We start from the raw sequence: 22,369 nt of genomic DNA, 5'->3' as shown, positions 1-22,369 counted from the left end.
ACATTGATGAAGATACTGTAATATGGCAAAATGATCAAAGAATTAAAGAATCATTGAATTGCTCTATGATAACTCTAAGCACATGCGTTTTGGTTGCAATTGATGAAATGAAATCTCATAATATAATCTCATCAAGCAAGCCCCCATCCCAAAAACAATAATAAAAAAAATTTCAGCATCAAATAAACAAAGATTCATATATATAAATTTTGTTGGACTATTAATCTAAAATAGGGCAGCAGCCAACAAAGCAAAAAAGCTTGGAACACCAAAACGAATAAGTCTTGTTGCACTTGATGATTCAGCAGGGGGACCAAACATTTTAGGGTCTAACTTTATATCTGAAACCAGCAAATGTAGTTTGAATTTTGTTATTACATATGTAATGAATGAGTCTCTGATAAATGTACAATTGACAAACTAATTGATTTGAAATTAATAATAAATTAATTTATTATTGGATAATTTTATTCACTACTATGCTTTAATAAAAAAATATAGATATATTTATCACTTTATATTTGTATCTGTAAGTACTCTTATAATTCTAACATTTAAGTTAAGTTCTAATTCTGTTTCTAATGTTTGATGTTTTATTTCCAAACATATTTATTTGGTTCTAATGATTTAAAAATAAAAGTAACAGAACAATAAAAGAAATAAGAAGGCAATAATAGAGAGAAAATAATATTTTTGGAAAAATTTTAATTTCGACCAAAAGACTAAAATAGAATGAAATAAAATGTTTGTAAAAAAGAATTTTTAAGCGTTACGAACTAAATTAAAATGTAACCGAAACTTTAAGGTCCAAATAATATTTTTATCTTGTATAAATTATCCATAAAAATTTCAATGCTTTTTTTTCAGACATGGAAATTTCAATGCTTCAAACACAATAGTATTGGTTGATGATTTGCTTGATAGGCTGATATTGGTGGGCTTTTTACTGCAATGAAAATAAAACAGCAAGTTGAAGGTTAAAACCAAGCCATCCATTAAGTGAACAAAATTTGAAGAATACAAATTATAGACATTATGTTATTAATTCAAGGTTTCAACTACATTATGCGAAAGCTCAACACAAGTACACAACTCGATGAACGTTATAGAAGGTATACGTTGATTGGGTGAAAGCGAGGATAATATAATAGGGAACAATTCCACAAACTATAAAATGTTCATCTATTTGTTTTAATTTGTTTACTTAGTAGATTTATAGCTATAATGGTTTTGTTCTCTTAATTTGATTATGGATCTTTCAATGGAAAATGCAATTTCTCGGCTGTTAAATTTTTAAACCAAAAAAAAAGATATAATAATAAAAATGTAACTACGAAAATAAAAGGAAAAAAATTATAAAAACAATCAATATTCCTATTTTCATGTGAAACAAGACAAATATTGCATTAAGTTGTGCAACTTGTGATATTAAAAGAGGGGAGGAGAGGGGAGGGGGAAGCTATATATCATTGTTTTAGAAGGGTACTAATACTTTTTTATTCTTTGATATAAAACGGGGCTAAAGCCCAGGAAAAAGAAAAACACTAAACAAGAGTGGTTCTGCAAAACTCCACTCCATGCTCATCAGTTTTCATCAAGAGAACCATTATAGCTGGGACTTCTTTGAACAGCATGACCCCTTTCTCCATTCCTTGCCCATATTTGGTTAGAGCATCACACATTGACTCGCTTCTTTAAAGATATGCCGAATCACCACTTTTTGCGGTTTTATCAGCAGCTCCTTGATCGACCTCACCAGGGAAGTTCCAACGTGAGTCTCAACCGCCGTACTCTGGACGAAATTAATAGCACAGCTCGGGTCAGATTCAATTTCTAGGTAAGGGATATGCAAGTCTACTGCTAATTTCATTCCTATAAAGAAACCCCAAAGCTCAACTATAGTGATTGTACATTTTTCGATGTTTGTATAGAGTATGCTCCTCTCCATCTTCAATACAAAAAGTTTCATAGGCTGATTTAATAGAAAAAACACCATATGGGCAGGACATCCAACTGATAGAATCTTCCCCGATTTGCGGATTAGGAGCTTTGATTGTATGTAGAATATCTGTGACCTCTTCGGGTAAAACACGATTCAGGGCTTCCCAATCCCAGTCTCCATTTTCGGTGACATAGTCTGCAACCTTTTCAATGAGTTTATCCTCTTCTAGATTAGTTAAGGCCACCTCTTTCAGATTAGTGAATCCAGGGATCCATTGTTTCCTCAAAAAAAGGGCTTTATTCCCATCTCCAAGCCTCCAGATGAGATTGGTTTTGAATTTCTCCCAGACCTTATTAATTCCGACCCAGGCATTTGAGCTACCTGATCTATGCTGAACCTTTAGCAAGATATCTTCACTGCAGTCATATTTGGCTCTCATGACTTTCACCCAAAGCTTGTCTCTGTCGTGAATCAGTCCCCAAGAGAGTTTCATGAGGAAGCTATATGGTTTTTCACTTCCATCGTAAAATTAAACCCACCTTCTAAAATGCATGCCCCCTTTTTTCTTCATCCTGAGCAACATCGAGTTAAGGTTAATATGGTTCAGTTGTCTCAAAATTTTTGGCTTTTACTTAATTATTGCTACTCAGTTGTAATGTTTGGAAATCACTCCTGCTGAAAATATGTACATTATGAAGTACTTTTTCAGAGGATGTTTTTCTCTTAATTCTTAGATAAATTACCTCGTTATTTCTTGTCTGGATCCTGTGTAGACATTATTCCATTGTCTCTGACTCTCTGATTATTAGCATTTTAAAAAAACTCTTACTGGCTTGGAGTTTCATTGTGTGTTGTTGTGTCGGAGGTGTTAAAAGTGAAACAATACAGAACTCTTTAAATTGAATTTGATTTTATTTGGTGAATTTCTTTGCATTTATTTATTATTTTGATTAATGTTGTTCTGGAAGGATTACTTTTAATGACTCTGAAGTCTGAACTTTATATTTGCTATGCAGAGGAGGTTTGTACAGACTAATTCATCTGCCAAACAATCAATTAGATGAGCGAAGGCAGTTGAGATGGTCCTCGATACTGTAAGATTCTGTTTTCTTTTATTGCGATGTAGTTTCATTAAGCAAATTATTGCCATAATCAGTGAAACTCAGTTGACGTGACATATATCTCTTGAATCTACAGGCCTGAGGAATAAACCATTTGCACAACTGCACTCCAGTAATTGTACACCGTGATTTTAAGTCACTAAATCTTCTTGTTGATAAAAATTGGGTTGTGAAGGTGTCAACTAATTGTCATGATTGAATTTTCTTGATAGCATGCTGAATGCTACCTGTAGATATGGTTTAATTGTTTTTTTTCACCCTTTCTTTTTTCTTTCGTATAGTTATGTGGTTTTGGCTTATCAAGAATGAAGCACAGTACATTCCTTTCTTCCAGATCAACTGCAGGAACAGTAAGCTGTCATAATCCTCATTTCTAAGCTCAAATACTGTGTCATATCCTCTGCCTTCTGAATTATTCGTTCTTTCATGTTCTTGTTCTACATTTTGCTGCATATTTTATATGTTTATTGTGCTTTATATTCTTCTGAAGATATACAAACATACACAAATGGAGGCATTTGCTATTATCTTTTAACAAAAAATTTGGAAAACCAGGAGTTTGTTGCCGTTTAAAAATTCATTATGTTTGGCATGTTATATTAATCCTTTTGTGATGATGAATACCTATCTTTAGCCTCGGCTTATGTTATGTTTAATTTATAATACAATTACTAGTTCTATGTGCCAAGAAAATGTCGATTGAATAGGGTTTGAGAGAATGAGAGAAGGAAGAAAACACAGTGAGAAAGAAAAGAGGATTTGAAGAGAAAGACAAGAAATTTATGATCTGCATTACTAGTGAGCTTATCACTAATCTGTGCTTATGTATAGAGAAGGGTAGCTTGCTGTGCAAGCTAGTACAAAAGGCACAACAGTCCGTTCATTCTTAAAGTTAGTTATGATAGCTGTAACTAACAGCTCTCCTATGTAGCTGGCACTGTTCTAACAGCCAACAGTTCTTTCATAACTAACTCTTGTAACTCTTCTCTAGACTTTACCAACTCACTCTACTACGATGAATGGTCTTTGGTAACAAATGAGCAAATCTTTCTTAATTTTGTTGAGGCCTAAAGTTATTGTTTGGTAAGAGTTTCAAATAGGTCTGTGTCCTCTGATAATTGCCAAATGGGACCTTAGTGTAACTACATGCTTTTCTCTCTACCTCAAGCTCCTCTCTTTTGTATGCGTGATCAGTTCTGATATTCTGTACGTATTTAGTTTTGCTGCTAAGCGTTTGTTTGGCATTGCAATATATTCATTTTTTATGACATGTTGCAGGCTGAGTGGATGGTGCCTGAAGTGTTAAGAAATGAACCTTCAAATGAAAAGTAAGCTTAGTAATCATTGGTTTTCGTCATTAAATTTTTTTTTATTTTGCTTGTGGAGGAGGATTTCATAGTCTGTGTTCCTCTCTGACCTGAATCATCTGGCACAGGAAAAGATAAGTTGGAATTTTTATTACATATAACTGTTGTTCTTTGGCTTCCTTGTCTCGTCGTTCTTCTCATTGGTTTTGCCACCCTTTTAAGGCATTCATAATTTTATGATTATAACAAGTGGTGATTGGATATCCAGGTGCGATGTTTATAGCTTTGGAGTCACATTATGGGAGCTCTCTACTTTGCAGCAGCCCTGGGGTGGAATGAATCGGATGCAAGTTGTGGGTGCTGTCGGTTTCCAGCATTGTTGTCTTGTCATTACAGATGATATGGAGCCTGCTATCACGGATATTATCAAGCAATGCTGGCAGAGGTGAGTGTACTCTTCAATCATTTTATCCTTATTCTAAGATATCAGAACTCTTGCTTATAGCATTCTGAAAACCACTTGTTCTATCGGATATGAATAATCACATGCAAGGAAATACACATTTGATCTTGCCAAGGTACAGTTTTGTTTCAATATAACCATTTTTTTATTAAAAAATCCTTATAAAGTGCAAGCCAGTTTCAAGAAACCCCTGTAATGACGACTCGTTTTCTCTTAAAGATTTTTATGCATGATAGGAACTTGATTACACAATTTTTAAACTAGAAGACTTGGTTGAAAACTAGGGACTTGAGGAGTTGTATAGTATTTTTGCTCATTCAGTCCTATGAGGCTGTGATTCTTTTCAGTCTTCCCTTTCCTTTCCTTTTTTTTTTAATTTCTTTCTTCCCATTTACTTTTAATTTTTTTCAGTGGAGTCATTATCAATTTCTACCATTTGTTTGTGTACACAATTCTTTGTAATTTTGCTGTAATCAATTCTAAATTTTGATGTGCATAAATTATGAAATGTTGCCGTTGTAGTTTGAATGGAAAAAAAATTGATGGTGCGTGGAAATTGTTTAGTACTGTAAATGCAAATTGGATAAGCTTTTTATTCTTTTTTTTGTTTTCCATTTTTTATTTGGATGGGTCCAAGTGTTATGTCTAAGTTATGAAGCACGGACACTTCGCTGAGTTGTCGTGTCCGCGTGTCGGACATATTTTAGACACGACGCTTATCGACACTCGTTTGACACGCATGTCTGATGTGTCCAACCGTGTCATAATAAAAGGTAAAAAATTCTTTTTCGGATACACTTGGACATACCTAAATACCATCACGTGTTAGCGTATCGAGTCTTATTCTTAACATATATTTTTGAAATAAATTTAGATATAGTATATACTATTATTAATTAAAATAAAAAATATTTAAATATTTTATATAATTAAAATAAGATATTAAAAATAATTAAAAAATTAATTTATATTTTAATATCAATAAAATATCAAAATATCATTACAATTTATCTAAAATATATATATATATATATATACACGTGTCGTGTTCTGTGTCCGTGTCAGTGTCCATGCATCATAGTGTCTAAGGCTTGGTTTGGTAAAATTTTTTGAAAAAGTGTTTTTCATTTAAAAGAACAAATTTTTTTATTTTGCATTTGGTATATAAGAAAGATTATGTATTTATACTTAAAAATTTTAAAAGATAGAAGTGTTTTTAAAAGCATTGAAGATGGAATTTTTCAAAAATAATTTTGCATATTAAAATTAAAAAATCTAATATAATCTTATACATTAATTGATATCTAAATATAAGTTTTATAGTAATGTATATTACAGTATTTTTAAATTCTAAAAGTTATTTTACTAAATGCTATTATTACTTGTATTTATTGAAAATTAATTTTAATTTAATTTATTAAGTATAAATGTAAAATTTTTAAAATGTTGTCTTTTAAAAGTTAATTTCTATAAATTACTTTTAAAAAATAAAAATTTTACTAAACAAAGCCTAACTTCTTCACCTTTCTTGCTAAAAAAAAAATAATATTGTTTATATTTTTATCGAACTCGTAAAAATAATGTGTTTTGGTTTAAATTTGATGGAAAAAAGTATAAAAGTGCTTTAGTATTTTATTATATACATATATTTAATATGTGATGTTATATTTGTAAAAATATGAATAGTTATTTAAAAAATTATATAATTAAATAAAAATATAAAATAATTTATATTTTCTGTATATTAAAATTAAATGCTTTTTATCTTTTAAAATGACTTTTTTAGCGGATCAAACATAAATTTTTGTTAGTTTAGTTAACATTTCTTTTTCTTTTAGAAAAATAATTGAGAAATCAATTCAAACAGATTAATTGTAGTAACAAAGAGAAAATATATCTTTTTAATTTGTTTTTTTTAATTAATGTTATAAAATAGACTTACATTAAATTATCTTAAAATAAAATTAATAGTTAAAATTTGTTAGATAATAATTTAGTTAAATTTATTAAATTATTTAATAATTTTAAATATTATTTTTATATAAAAATATTTACATGTAAGTTGTTGTCTATAAAATATAATTTTTATCGATATTTTTTAAGTGAAATAAAAGAAGTAAAGAAAATGTGATATAATAAAAGGCTATTGTTATGCTAATGAAACTTTTTTTTTTCTTCGCATGATGATCTGAGGTAGCATATTCTAGAGTAGATATATTTACCTAGTCTTGGACAATTTTTCTGTTTCGTTACAAAAGTTTTGTTTCCTCTATAGGATAAATAATTAGTGAAGTTTTTCTACGGATGGACTTTTTTGAGACCCTTTTTATGTGTTTTTTTTAATTTTATAGATTGTTGTTATTATATTTTTTCTCCGCTTGTGAGAATTTTTTTAGAATGATCTATATTAGAATCTCTTTGGGGGGACTCAGATTTGGTCTTCTGCAGGTTTCTCATTGTATGTCCAAGACTCCAAATAATAGTAGCTATTACAACTTAATTAAATTTTTTTAAAAAAAATAGATTAAATAATAAATGACTATATTAAAAGTAGCTTATAAATAAGTTATTTTATATTTGGGTTTTTAATTTTAAAAGTGTTTATTTTATAAAAATATGATAAAAAGTAGTAGTATTACAAGAGAAGTTATTTTTTTAAACTTTTCTATAAGCTCTTAAATAACTTCTTAGAAAGCTGCAATTTGGTTTTGAAAATTACATTAGACATTAATACTACTACTTTTCATAAGTCAAAAACTCAAAAAAAAAATATTTTTGAAGCTTCCCAAGGTCCTTAATGTTTCGAAATACATTTTACCAAAAAAAAAAAAACATATTTAAAAATACATGTTGTTGAATGAATTCACATTAAAAAAATTTATTGAAATTAACAGACCTAAAGAGCAGTCATTGTTTCTTGGTGAAAAATTATTATTTAGCATCCCTAATTTTAATGATAATAACTAATAGCGCTATGGGGTGCAATATTTTATTAGGTGACAATTTTTTATTTATTTCATTCAATCTTTTTCCAATGATAAGTTAATTTGTCAATATTGTTTGATAATTTTTTTAATATAAATAAACAATTATCAAGAGGTAGAAACAAAAATTAACTCTGATTAATTGTTAGAGCATGAATATTGTCTAAGTATAAATTTCCTAATATATTCTTTCCTAGCATAATATTAAATATTTTTGGTCTTCCACTTCACTCGAAAAAATATATAGTAGAGTTGGACAAAATTTTATAAACAGGTGTATATTAAGTGTATCAGCAAAATTATGGTAAGTATGATGCTAACCACTTCAAACATACTAATTCAGCCTCTTTTAACTTTATACTATTCAACAAATTTTCTAAACCATAAACTCTAAAATTATCTGTCGATATTATACTTTTCTAAAGGTAACATTTCTCTTTGTTGTTATTATTATTATATTTAATTATTTTATTAACATTTATAATTTTATCAAATTTTTAATTAATTTTTTATATTTTAAAAATTTATAATTAAATCTATATACTAGATTAAAACTTTCAGTTAGATCATCTCTTTTTTTTAATTAAAAAATACTATTTGTTTTAAAAGTAAATATTTTAAAATTATTAATTTTTTTTAAATAAGATTAAATTACACAGTTGGTTCCTATACTTTTAATGAAATTGCAAATTGGTCCCCACGCCAATGAGAATCTTTGATTCTGCTAAAATGACATCATGTTTCTGACACTACCACCATTAGCTTCGGAAACGGCTTCACACACCGTGTCTAGGTCCTCCACGGACTCGAGTGGTTCTGGTGCTAATAAAGCGAGACGCTATAGAACTTGGTTTGCGAGGGCGAGAAGGTTAGGATGGTCCCTGACAAAATCCGGATGGCGAAAGGTGGGAAGGCATTGACGGATGTTATGGGAAGAGAAGAGGTGAGGAGCTTCCTGCGTTCCAAAACGGTGCGTTTGAGGTTGATGGCAGTGATGGTGTTGGAGCGGTGGAGGGAAAGACGTTGATGGATCGTGAGTTCTTGGATCGGTATGTGCCTGTGGGTGGGATCCATAGGCATACTATGAGGGATTTGATTAGTAAGATTGAGTTGTTAGAGAGAAGGATTTTGCTTGTGATAAGGGAAAGATTTTAATTATTGATAATTTAAATATAATTGGGATGAGTTGAATTGAGTTCATTCATGATAATAGTATACATTATTGTGGTAGTTTGTATAATAACTGTTAATTTTGGTTTTTGCTGTGTTAATGAATTTGGTCATTAGCAATGATTTCGGCATTGTTGTTGTTAAAGTCGTATTAACGTTAAAGAAGAACAAAAATGCTGAAGAGAGGAGGAGGAAAAATAGATACATAAATGTGTATTTTTTTTACGGTAAATGTTATTGAGGACTTAATTATAAAATTATATTTTATACATAAATCTAATTATAAATTTTTAAAGTGTAAAGACTAATTTGTAATTTTAGTAAAAATATAGAGATTAGCGGTATAATTTGACCTTTAAATAATAATTAATAAAAATTTAATTATAAATTTTTATATTCTAAAAATTTAATTAAAAATTTGATTAAATTATAAAGAATTGATTAAAGACTAACAAAATAATTAAATTTTATTGTTATTGTTGTCGATGTCTTGTTTGATGGATCACTTTTTTTCTCGAGCATAATGGAACCATTACTCCCCCAAGCCTTGTAATTTATTTGGTATATACGTCCAATTCATAAAAGAAGAATGTTAGGGGCAGCAATTTTTTTAATTTGTAGCTATTAAATAGTCATTAATGATAATTTTAATGGTGTGAAATTAGTATGAGATTTTATCTAATGACTCACTTTTTTCTGTTAATTATATATTGACCAAAATTTAACAAAGTTGCTGGCATCTAGACTTTTCCTTCCTACAATTGATAAAAGAAAAATCAAAAGAACCCAAGTAAAACGGGACTGGAGTCTGGAGACCTTTCATTAGTATGGGGGGTGTTGGAAACAGAGGACTATTTCCGCAGAGTTAGCAAACTCCCTCAAACTTAGACAACAGCGAAAGTGCGAAACACTAAAATGTTGTCATCCTCAACCTCAAGGATCACTTTCATTTCTAGGTATTCTCTTCTCCAAATCCCTAATTTTGTTTCCTTCCCTTCCTCTTCATCCCTTCACTCTCATTCTGAGCCCCCATGCCTTCGTGAAGTTGATGAAGCTGTTGATTCCTTCACTCGCATGCTCTCTATGCGTCGCCCTCCATCCATCATCCAATTCACCAAGATTTTGGGATCTCTTGCCAAGACCAACCATTTCTCCACCGCCATTTCCCTTTTTCAGCAATTGCAAGCCAGGGGAATCGCTCCCGACTTATTTATTTTGAGCATCGTAATTAATTGTTGTTGCGGCATGGGTCGTATGACGCTTGCTTTCTCTGTATTGGCCAAGATTTTCAAAATGGATTATCAACCTGATACGGTAACATTGAATACACTCGTTAAAGGCCTCTTTCTCTGTGGTAGTGTTGAAAAAGCAGTGCGCTTTCATGATAGAGTGCTGGCTCATGGATTTCACTTTAATCAAGTCACTTATGGGACCTTGATCAATGGCCTCTGTAAAACCGGACACACATCAGCTGCTATTCAAATGTTGAGAAAGATCCCACGGTATGGCATTGCTCCTAATGTCTTCATGTACAGCGCAATTATTGATACCCTCTGCAAGGATACACTTGTAAGTCAGGCTTTTCATTTATTCTCTGAAATGCTTGCTAAGCGAATTTCTCCCAATGTTATCACATACAGTTCTCTCATTTTTGGATTGTGTCTTGAGGGTCAATATAAGGAAGCCATTGATTTGTTAAGTGATATGGTGCTTAGAAACATTACTCCTAATGTTTATACCTATAATACTTTGATTGATGGGCTATGCAAGGAAGGAAAGATCAAAGATGCTAAGAGTGTATTGGCTGTAATGGCAAAACATGGTGTGAAACCAGATGTGGTTACTTATAACAGCTTAATGGATGGATATTGTTTGGTTAATCAGGTAAATAGGGCAAAATATATATTCAACACAATGGCCCAAATTAGTGTGTTACCCAATGTTCAAAGTTACAGTATCATGATTAATGGCTTCTGCAAAAGTAAAATGGTCGATGAAGCCTTGAATCTCTTTGAAGAAATGCATCGCAAGAACTTGGTTCCAAACACGGTAACTTACAGCACTCTTATTGATGGCTTGAGCAAATCAAAGAGAATCTCCCGTGCTTTGGAGCTTCTTATCGAGATGCATCATAGAGGTCAACCCGCTAATGTAGTTACTTACAATTCGTTGTTGGATGGGATGTTCAAAAACCAACAACCTAACGAGGCATTTATGTTATTCAATCAAATGAAAGAGTGTGCCATTGATCCAGATATATTCACTTACAATATACTTATAGATGGCCTATGCAAAGGTGGAAGACTTATAGATGCAAAAGAGATTTTTCAAGATCTTTCCGTTAAAGGCTATCCTCCAAATGTGAGGACATACAATATTATGATCAATGGGCTCTGCAAAGAGGGCTTGTTTGAAGAAGCATTGGCACTCTTGTCAAAAATGGAAGGCAATGGTTGCTTACCAGATGGTGTCACTTTTGAAACTGTTATCCGTGCTTTGTTTGAAAAAAATGAGAATGACATGGCGGAGAAACTTCTTCGGGAAATGGTTGCTAGAGGCTTATTGAATTGATAAAAGAAGGTAAGATACATCAACTCAAATTGAAATTACATCTCATTGTTGCTGAATATGTATCATAGTTTTGTAAATTCTGTGTCTGTTGGGTCAGAGGACTTTGGCAATGCCATGACACAATATAATTTTGCACTTTCGATTTTTGCAATTGCTATGATCCTTTTTAATTCCACTACTTTATTGATTATTTAGATGATATTCCTAGTTATAGCTTACTGATTTAGTGTTTAAGATCTCTTTATAGCAATCGAGTGTTCTTTACTGTTATTCTCTGAGATCATATATTTATCATGCTACAAACTAAGCAAAACGAAAAAGATTGAAAATTTTGTTTTCTTGTTTGTTCTGTTATTCTGTTGTGCAACTTATTTTTCCGTAACTTTGTAGGTACCAAAAATATATATATATATACTAGCATTTGACCCGTGCAAATGCACGCGCTAGAGAATTTATTTTTACCACAAAAAATTATTTATTCTGAATAATATTTTTAACTTCTTATTATATCAAAATATCGTACATAGGTATAATTTTAAAATTTGAGTTCTTTTCATATTAATAAAATATTCTATTATACAAAGAATTTTAATGTTAGTCTAAATATATATTAAGCACAAAATAAAAAAATAGATGTATTATAGAATAATATTTTTTGTTCATAAAAGTAAACTAAATTACACTTAAGATTTAAAATTACATTTTCTTTTGTTAATTAAAACTATATTCCACTTCATTTTTTCTTTTTTAAAACACTAATACTGAATTCGTTTACATTACTTGACGATGACATTACGAAATTCTAATTACGAAATTCTAATTAGAACCGTTAAAATGGGTTGGGTCCATTGGGATTGGCACTTTTAGAGTTCTTTAACGTGCTTGGCTGCGAAATAAATGGACAAACCCATTTAGTTGTTTTTTTTTTTTTTTTTTTTCCTATTTTTATTAATTTTTTAACAATTTTTTTCTTACCGATCTAATTCAAATATCTTTACTTCTAATAAAAAAAACAACTCAAATTCTAACCTTATCTATTAAAGACAAAAAATTTGTTCGAAAATTAATATTTTAGATTTTTAGTCCATAATATAATTTTTTTTAAATAAATTATCTATTTAGACAAAAGAAAAATAAAAACTAAACTCGTTAGCCTTTTGTCCGTTAAACTTTTTTTTAAATGGTCCAAACTCTCATCTTAAAAGTCTATACATACTTGTACATAAGTGTACACCTAGAAGTGTTAGTCTAATGATGAAAAGAGACTGAATTTTAATTTTTAAGCACACTTACAGGGAGAAAAATGTGTGTACAGACTGGTTAGCCAAAAGAAGTATCACTAGAGAGTTAGGTTTTTATTTCATAGATAATTATCCTAAAGAAATCAAATATATGTTAGATGATAATTGTAGAGAGGTCTCCAGAGTTCGATTTATCTTTGATATGTAATTTTCGGCTGGACTTTTAGACTTTATTTTAATTACCAAATATAAATAAATAAAACAATAATAAGTGTTACACTTAATATCATTTTCCAGTTTAATTCAATTTAATGGCACAACTCAAAAAAGGAAAAAAAAATTGAATTTTTGATGGGGAATCAAAATGTGAATATCCATAGCTCACTCAAAGATAATAAATCTAAGTCTTAAGGAACTGTTATTAACACTAATATGTTCTTTGTAAGCATGGACTTGTGGACTCTATTTGAGCAAAGGATAAATATGTTTTCAAGAATTTGATTAACAAATGCGCTTGTTAAATTTGTTAAAGAAGCACTTGTTTATTGGTGACTCAAAAGTTATTATTATTATCTACTTAGGTTCAGTTTGGGTAAACAACTTAAATAAGTTCCTAACATATAAGGACTTTTATTAATAAAAGTTTATAAATAAGTTATTTGGTATTTCAATTTTTAATTATAAAAGTACTTATTTTAAAGTTGTAGCGTTTGAATAAATAACTCAAAAACTTGTTATAACTAATTATAAAAATAATAGCAAGCTATATAAAAATAAAATAACATGTGAAAAAAATAAAACTAAAACTACGATTTCATATCACACACAGTATTAAATACAAATTTAATAATAAAATAGAGTGGTAAAATAATTAAAAAAATAACTGAAAGAAATATATGAAGTAGGTAATTCAGATGGAACATTATTTTAAAATAGTGTTGGAAGGTCAATAGTTTCAACAGATGAATCATTACCTAAAAAAGGTGGTGGAGGGCGAATACTTCTAGCAGATGAAACTTTGCGTAAAAATGGTAGTGGAGAGATAGTATTTTCATAAAAAACAGGAAACATTTTTACAGAGCAAAGTAGATTTTTTTTTAAAGCAATTTTTTTTAGAAAAATGATAGAATGACTTATCGAAAAGAAAAAGTCGTATATTTCTACTTCTTCGAAAAGTTATGAATTAACTTTTCAAAAAGTTAAAAGCTTTTTTTCAAATAGTGCCAAACACGCATATTGTGACTTTTCATAATTCAAAAGTCAAAAAAACTTCTGTTTCCAAACGGGCTCTTAACAAATATTCTAAAAAATACTTATTAATTAATTCGTTATTTAGACTATGTTAAAATCAATATTAATTTTATCTTGAAAAATGAAAACTTTTACCCTTTTTTATACAGATATAAAACCAATCCTATGTCACTTTTATGGACATCTAAATTTTCCATATTATTAATCTACTACTACTACAACTACCAGAAACAATAAATAAATAAATAAAAAAAAACAAAAACTATAACAACTAAATATTATGACTTATCCAAATGCAACAGATACTGAACCATTTTCGTTTGCTTCTTGCCAAAATTTGTGCTTCAAAACTACTCACAATTTAATATGGGAGATTTGAAGTTTTTTATATTTTGGCTTTGAAAACTTTAAATTTCAATGTTAAATAGCAAAGATCTTTGCACCTGTATGTCATGTGGTTGTCCTACAAAAAAGGCAATACATGGAATACCATTCACTGGTTGCAATAAAAAGACGAATGGATTGTTATCTAAAATAACAATCTGTCTTAGATACTTTGAGATGCAGGTAATAAAATCTTTAACATGTTCCTGGTATTTCTTGAAACCAATTAGCATTTTAGTAGAATACTCATTTATATAGGAGATAGTATTCTAAACCTCAGGCTAAAAAGTACCAAACATAAAATAACATACAAGTTCTAGAAAGAATTCAAATAACTCAATGATATATTGTTTGCTAAGAGATCAATCACATTCCTCCGTTACTATAGCCCATTTCTTATATTTTGCTAATAATTTTTTGACAGCTTAATTTATATTGACCCCAAAATATTTGCCAGAAATTATGAAGTTTAGCTTTAAGTTTAAAATATAATAAAAGCTATTAACAAACATTGAAAATAGGCATACGCAACCATTCTTTATACCAAACAAATTGCCAAAAAATCACCATTCCTAAAGACTTGAAATCATTTTTGTCAATAGAGTAAAAAACACAAAGATGAATCCAAAAGAGTATAGATATCCAAGTAATACAAAAATAAATGCACTAGTAAATGTGAGAATAAAAGAGAATAATTGATATAAAGTTTTTATATAAGACCACCAAAGTTTCATCCATTTAACTATACAACACTCATGTAGTTATACTCATCAAATTGAAAAAAAAAATGATATTATATGACTGCACCAAATATCAGTGACCCCATGGATGTTTTATCAGTATTGTCAAGAGACAATGATCTCAGACTTCAAATTATAAAGAAAAGATAATGGAACATGGAGATATAGGATCAAATGGGAGGGAAAAATTCGAAAATCATAGCATCATAAAGAAAGATTAAATAGATTATAATAACAAATCAAATATAGGGGCCTTGCTATCATCAATGGTGTAACTCACTGAAAGTTTAATTACATAAAACAGGGCAGAAAGTTGGATCCAAGACAGAAGTACTTACATGCTAATTCTTAAAGGCTGATGAAGTCATAAACTAAATGAAGTATGAATAACATGTTTTTTTTTCTGCGTAACGAAAGCCTTATGTATGTCTCAAAAAGTTCTGACAAGACAACCTATTCATGAAACTAACGGAACACAATGATCATCATATACACAAGACTCAAAAGAATCAAAATTACCAAAATAGAAACTTCATATCATGAGAGAAAAGTGGCATTGTTTTTTGTATTCTAAAAAGTTTTTGTTTTTAAATTGATTACCCATCTTGGGTTGTTGAAGGTGAACATAAAATGTCATAACTCCATTGAACACTTCTTATTGCCACAGCTAACTTTGTACTCAAGTTCTTCTGCATCTTCTCATGCTTTGGACTCCAAGAAGAAGCCACGGCCTTAAAAGCAACTCAAGTAACCAGAAAAACCTGCATCTTCATGCAATGATTACATCCATTCAGGTGTCATGAAAAGGAATCAATAAAAGAAAAAAATAGTATTAGTATAAATAATACTTGAATGTATATTATTATCTAAATAATATTACTTAAAATACACTTGTATTTTTTGCTGTAAACCTAATCTCACCTTCTTTGGAGATTTGTGAGTGTAGAACTATTAAAAAACACGTGTATTTCTTATCAAAAAGTCTAGCACACATTTCAAAGAAAATTTCTTAATTTAAAGAAAATAATTAAAATTCACAAAGGTAAATCATTAAAACATCAGTATACATAATCCTTTAATTAAATTTACAATAATATTATCAACTAATTGTTTAATAATAAAAAATTTTAGAAATAACCGTTAAAAAAACAGAAGATTATAGTTGAAAGGTGTCTAGTTTAAAGAAGGAACGAAAGATCACATAAAACATACATCATTTGCATTGTTTTGAACTAACCAAAAGTCAACATATTTATATGAGATAAACATATGAATAAGAAGAAACTAACCAATCTGCATTAGGAGAACTAAAGGTATTAACATATAGCAAGTCACACTTTTTTGAAGTGGTAAAGGAAGCTTACCTGCCAAAATAGAATCTGCTTAGTGTGTGTTTGGATTACAGTTTACAAAGGGAAATTTGCATAAAATTGAATCAATGCAAAACAATTTAAATAAACCTTCACTATCAATTCAAGAAACAACTTATTTTTTTTACACACTTGTTCGAATTAAAATTCACAAAACTTCCTTCATTTTTGTACTATGTCCTTTTCCTATATATCGAGAATTGAAAAACAAAACCAAGTAACCAACTACTACTAACTACGTACAAACAAAATCATCTAGTATTGTTAAGTATATAGTATTTTTTATCATCAATACTAAAGATTTAAATTGGTATGTCCATTCTTAGTAGATGAAGATGATCTTTCAAGTAGATATATATTCAAATTGATATGTCCATTCTTAGTAGATCCATGGATATCTACCACACCTAAGCATAAGTGCATGTCTCTAAAACATATTACCATTCATAAAGCAAAATCACAAAACTGCAAGATGAACAATAATGAGATAGTGCAGCATAACCATTATAAAAAACAAACCAACTTCCTTAATTTAAGCAATTAAGAATTATTCACCATGAATAGCAAAACTAATAAAAGCAAACTAATTCCAAACAGTTAAGATCCAAGATAATGACTTCGGCAATAACCTCGAGCATAGAAAAATGCTTAAAAAAATTTACTTGAATGGGAGCAGCAAAAAATAAACTCACGCTATTAGAAGTGCTCCGCTGGTGTTGCACCCAAGTACACCAGATCTCCGTCTACCTCTTCCGTTCATCTTCCCTTCACTCGCCAATCACACAAATCTTCTTCTCACATTCTTTTATATCGTGGAGTAATAATAAGAAAAGAAAAATTAAAAAGGAGAGCGGGACTGTGGGAGTGAGAGTAGGCCACAAGTTAGGGATTTCTTCTCAGGCTATATAGTTTTCACCTCCATCTTAAAATTAAACCCACCTTCTAAAATGCATGTCCCCTTTTTTCTTCATCCTGAGCAACATCGAGTTAAGGTTAATATGGTTCAGTTGTCTCAAAAATTTTTGGCCATTTATTTAATTATTGCTACTCAGTTGTAATGCTTGGAAATCGCTCCTGCTGAAAATATGTACATTATGAAGTACTTTTCCCGAGGATGTTTTTCTCTTAATTCTTAGATAAATTACCTCATTATTTCTTGTCTAAGATCCTGTGTAGACATTGTTCCATTGTCTCTGACTCTCTGATTGTTAGCATTTTAAAAAAACTCTTACTGGCTTAGAGTTTCATTGTGTGTTGTTGTGACGGAGGTGTTAAAAGTGAAATAATACAGAACTCTTTAAATTGAATTTGATTTTATTTGGTGAATTTCTTTGCATTTATTTATTATTTTGATTAATGTTGTTCTGGAAGGATTACTTTTAATGACTCTGAAGTCTGAACTTTATATTTGCTATGCAGAGGAAGTTTGTACAGACTAATTCATCTGCCAAACAATCAATTAGATGAGCGAAGGCAGTTGAGATGGCCCTCTATACTGGAAGATTCTGTTTTCTTTTATTGCGATGTTGTTTCATTAATCAAATTATTGCCATAATCAGTGAAACTCAGTTGATGTGACATATATCTCTTGAATCTACAGGCCCGAGGAATAAACTATTTGCACAACTGCACTCCAGTGATTGTACACCATGATTTGAAGCCACAAAATCTTCTTGTTGATAAAAATTGGGTTGTGAAGGTGTCAACTAATTGTCATGTTTGAATTTTCTTGATAGCATGCTGAATGCTACCTGTAGATATGGTTTAATTGTTTTTTTCACCCTTTCTTTTATCTTTCGTATAGTTATGTGATTTTGGCTTATCAAGAATGAAACATAGTACATTCCTTTCTTCCAGATCAATTGGAGGAACAGTAAGCTGTCATAATCCTCATTTCTAAGCTCAAATACTATGTCATACCCTCTGCCTTCTGAATTATTCGTTCTTTCATGTTCTTGTTCTACATTCTGCTGCATATTTTTTATGTTCGTTGTGCTTTATATTCTTCTAAAGCTATACAAACATACACAAATAGAGGCATTTGCTATTATCTTTTAACAAAAAGTTTGGAAAACCGGAGCTTCTTGCCATTTAAAAATTCATTATGTTTGGCATGTTATATTAATCCTTTTGTGATGATGAATACCTATCTTTAGCCTCGGCTTATGTTATGTTCAATTTATAATACAATTACTAGTTCTATGTGCCAAGAAAATGTCGATTGAATAGGGTTTGAGAGAATGAGAGAAGGAAGAAAACACAGTGAGAAAGAAAAGAGGATTTGAAGAGAAAGACAAGAAATTTATGATCTGCATTACTAGTGAGCTTATCACTAATCTGTGCTTATGTATAGAGAAGGGTAGCTTACTGTGCAAGCTAGTACAAAAGGCACAACAGTCCGTTCATTCTTAAGTTAGTTATGATAGCTGTAACTAACAGCTCTCCTATGTAGCTGGCACTGTTCTAACAGCCAACAGTTCTTTCATAACTAACTCTTGTAACTCTTCTCTAGACTTTACCAACTCACTCTACTACGATGAATGGTCTTTGGTAACAAATGAGCAAATCTTTCTTAATTTTCTTGAGCCTAAAGTTATTGTTTGGTAAGAGTTTCAAATAGGTCTGTGTGCTCTGATAATTGCCAAATGGTGGCTTAGTGTAACTACATGCTTTTCATCTCTACCTCAAGCTCCTCTCTTTCGTATGCGTGATCAGTTCCAATATTCTGCACGTATTTAGTTTTGCTGCTAAGCGTTTGTTTGGCATTGCAATATATTCATTTTTTATGGCATGTTGCAGGCCGAGTGGATGGTGCCTGAAGTGTTAAGAAATGAACCTTAAAATGAAAAGTAAGCTCAGTTATCATTGGTTTTTGTCAATTTTTCTTTATTTTGCTTGTGGAGGAGGATTTCATAGTATGTGTTCCTCTCTAACCTGAATCATCTGGCATAGGGAAAAATAAGTTGGAATTTTTATTACATATAAGTGTTGTTCTTTGGCTTTCTTGTCCCGTCGTTCTTCTCATTGGTTTTGCCACCCTTTTAAGACATTCATAATTTTATGATTATAATAAGTGGTGATTGGATATCCAGGTGCGATGTTTATACTTTGGAGTCATATTATGGGAGCTCTCTACTTTGCAACAGCCCTGGAGTGGAATGAATCCGATGCAAGTTGTGGGTGCTGTTGGTTTCCAGCATTGTTGCCTACTTGCCTTGTCATTGCAGATGATATGGACCCTGCTATCACGGATATTATCAAGCAATGCTGGCAGACGTGAGTGTACTCTTCAATCATTTTATCCTTATTCTAAGATATCAGAACTCTTGCTTATAGCATTCTGAAAACCACTTGTTCTATTGGATATGAATAATCACATGAAAGGAAATACACACTTGATCTTGCCAAGGTACAGTTTTGTTTCAATATAACCATTTTTTCTAATAAAAAATCCTTATAAAGCGCAAGCCAGTTTCAAGAAACCCCTGTAACGACGACTCGTCGTTTATGCATGATAGGGACTTGATTATACAATTTTTAAACTAGAAGACTTTGTTGAAAAATATTTGTACAGTATATAGACTTAATTGAAAACTTCTAGACTATAGGGATTTGTCGAAAATATTTCGCATATACAGGAATGCCCTTGCAAATGTTTTAGCTTTAGGAACCTTTATAATACTAAACCTACAATCATGGTTGGTGTGACTATATGATACTCTTTTGTATTGTAGAGATCCAAAGTTGAGAACTACAGAAATAATGGTGGCGCTGAAGCCGTTGCACAAACTGATCATTGGTTCTCAATCTGAAGTGCCGAAACCAGGTAGGCATGGGAAGGCTCAGTCATCAAGAGTTGGTGCAGACTCAGCTAACCATATCTTTTTCCATTTTTGCTGAAAAGAAAATGATGGGAAGACGAGTTGTACTGTATTTTTGTGCATGTTTGGGCGCCATTATTTTGTTAAAAAAAGATCTTTTTTCAATGAAAAAAGATCTTTTTTTATTTTTTAATGTGTTTGGCAAATTTTTAGTAGTAAAAGTAAAAGCACTAGTAAAATCAAAAAAAGATCTTTTTTGAGAAGCTGTAATTTACATCTTTTTTTAAAAGATCTTTTTTCCTTAAAAAAAAAAAGATGTTTTTCGTGTAATAAATGAACAAAAAAGTACTTTTATATTGTTATACCCAAACATAATTGATAGATAAAAAGACCTTTTTACATGAGATATCCAAACATAAAATTACTTTTACTTCTCTATAGGATCTTTTAAAAAAAGATAACTCGAAAAAAGATTTTTTCTCAAAAGCTCACCCAAACAACCTTTGTTCATTCAGTCATGTGATTCTTTTCAGTCTTGTCTCTTTCCTTTTCTTTTTTTCTTTTTAATTTCTTTCTTCCGATTTACTTTTAATTTTTTTTGCAGTGGAGTCATTATCATTTATCAGTTTGTACCATTTGTTTGTATACACAATTCTTTGTAATTTTGCTGTAATCAATTCTAAATTTTGATGTGCATAAATTATTAAATGTTGCAGTTGTAGCTTGAATGGAAGAAAAATTGATAGTCCGTGGAAATTGTTTGGTGCTGTAAATGCAAATTGGATAAGCTTTTTATTCTTTTTTTTTTAATTTTTTAATTTGGATGGTCCAAGTGTTATTATGTCTAAGGCTTGAATTGGTAAAATTTTTTATTTTACATTTGGTATATAAAAAAAATTATGTATTTATACTTACAAATTTTAAAAGATAGGAGCGTTTTTAAAAGTATTTAAGATGAATTTTTTTAAAAATAATTTTGTATATTAAAATTAAAAAATTTAATATAATTTTATACATTAATTAATATTTAAATATAATTCTTATATTAAAGTATATTATAGTATTTTTAAATTTAAAAGTTATTTTATGAAATGCTATTGTTATTTGTATTTATTAAAAATTATTTTAAATTTAATTTATTAAATATAAATATTACAAATTTTAAAAGACTATCTTTTAAAAATTAATATTTATAAATTACTTTAAAAAAATAAAAGTTTTACTAAACAAAATCTAACTAGTTCATCCTTCTTGCTGAAAAAATAACATTGTTTATATTTTTATCAAACTCGTAAAAAAAATGTCTTTTGGTTTAAATTTGATGGAAAAAAAATTATAAAAGTGCTTTAGTATTTTATTATATACATATATTTAATATGTGATGTTATGTTTATAAAAATAATATAAATAGTTATTTAAAATTACATAATTAAATAAAGATATAAAATAATCTATATTTTCTATATATTAAAATTATACGCTTTTTATCTTTTAAAATGACTTTTTTAGCGGATTAAATATAAATTTTTGTTAGTCTAGTTTACATTTTTTTTCAGAAAAGTGATTGAGAAGTCAATTCAAACAGATTAATTATAGTAGCAAAGAGAAAATATATCTTTTCAATTTACTTTTCTTAATTAATGTTATAAAATAGACTTATATTAAATTATTTTTATATAAAATTAATAATTAAAAATCATTAGATGATAGTTTAATTAAATTTATTAAATTATTTAATAATTTTTAAATATTATTTTTACATAAAAATATTTATATATAAATTTTTGCCTATAAAATATGATTTTTATTGGTAATTTTTAAGTGAATAAAAGAAATAAAGAAAACTTGTCTAATAAAAGGCCATTGTTACAGAAATTATTTTTTATATGGAATATCCAATGGTGTATTTGCTCAATATCAGAGAAGGAGGTGTTTTATCGCGTTGTAAGTGAGGTGTTTAACACGTAGGGGGCGTGGTGACAGAGCCAATTGGAAGTGTGGCAG

At 29.7% G+C, this 22,369-nt stretch overlaps 1 protein-coding gene and 1 pseudogene across 6 annotated transcripts; both read left to right on the top strand.

Annotated features, from left to right (window-relative positions):
- The first annotated feature begins 1,461 nt into the window (after positions 1 to 1,461).
- LOC112750949 (probable serine/threonine-protein kinase SIS8) lies at positions 1,462 to 18,337 on the top strand. Of its 6 annotated transcripts, none has more exons than XM_072216987.1 (8): positions 1,462 to 1,837; positions 2,959 to 3,036; positions 3,140 to 3,238; positions 3,345 to 3,413; positions 4,342 to 4,391; positions 4,639 to 4,815; positions 9,732 to 11,567; positions 17,964 to 18,337. In XM_072216987.1, exon 7 carries the CDS (start codon positions 9,903 to 9,905, stop codon positions 11,556 to 11,558), a length of 1,656 nt encoding a protein of 551 aa, XP_072073088.1. In that variant the 5' UTR covers positions 1,462 to 1,837; positions 2,959 to 3,036; positions 3,140 to 3,238; positions 3,345 to 3,413; positions 4,342 to 4,391; positions 4,639 to 4,815; positions 9,732 to 9,902; the 3' UTR covers positions 11,559 to 11,567; positions 17,964 to 18,337. The 6 variants fall into 6 exon arrangements, with proteins under 6 accessions (XP_072073088.1, XP_072073091.1, XP_072073087.1 ...); XM_072216990.1 differs by lacking the exon at positions 17,964 to 18,337 and having other exon boundaries at positions 9,732 to 9,943; positions 10,033 to 11,728; XM_072216986.1 differs by lacking the exon at positions 17,964 to 18,337 and having other exon boundaries at positions 9,732 to 11,728.
- On the top strand, positions 18,118 to 20,461 carry LOC114925370 (probable serine/threonine-protein kinase SIS8; annotated as a pseudogene).
- The last annotated feature ends 1,908 nt before the right edge of the window (positions 20,462 to 22,369 follow it).

This window comes from Arachis hypogaea, chromosome 15, assembly GCF_003086295.3.
Source record: "Arachis hypogaea cultivar Tifrunner chromosome 15, arahy.Tifrunner.gnm2.J5K5, whole genome shotgun sequence".
Classification (NCBI taxonomy): Eukaryota; Viridiplantae; Streptophyta; class Magnoliopsida; order Fabales; family Fabaceae; genus Arachis; species Arachis hypogaea.
This window is presented reverse-complemented; position numbering and strand designations above follow the sequence as displayed.

Excerpts from the sequence above, each read along its gene's own strand:
- LOC112750949 (XM_072216987.1), top strand. The coding sequence starts at position 9,903 with ATGTTGTCATCCTCAACCTCAAGGATCACTTTCATTTCTAGGTATTCT.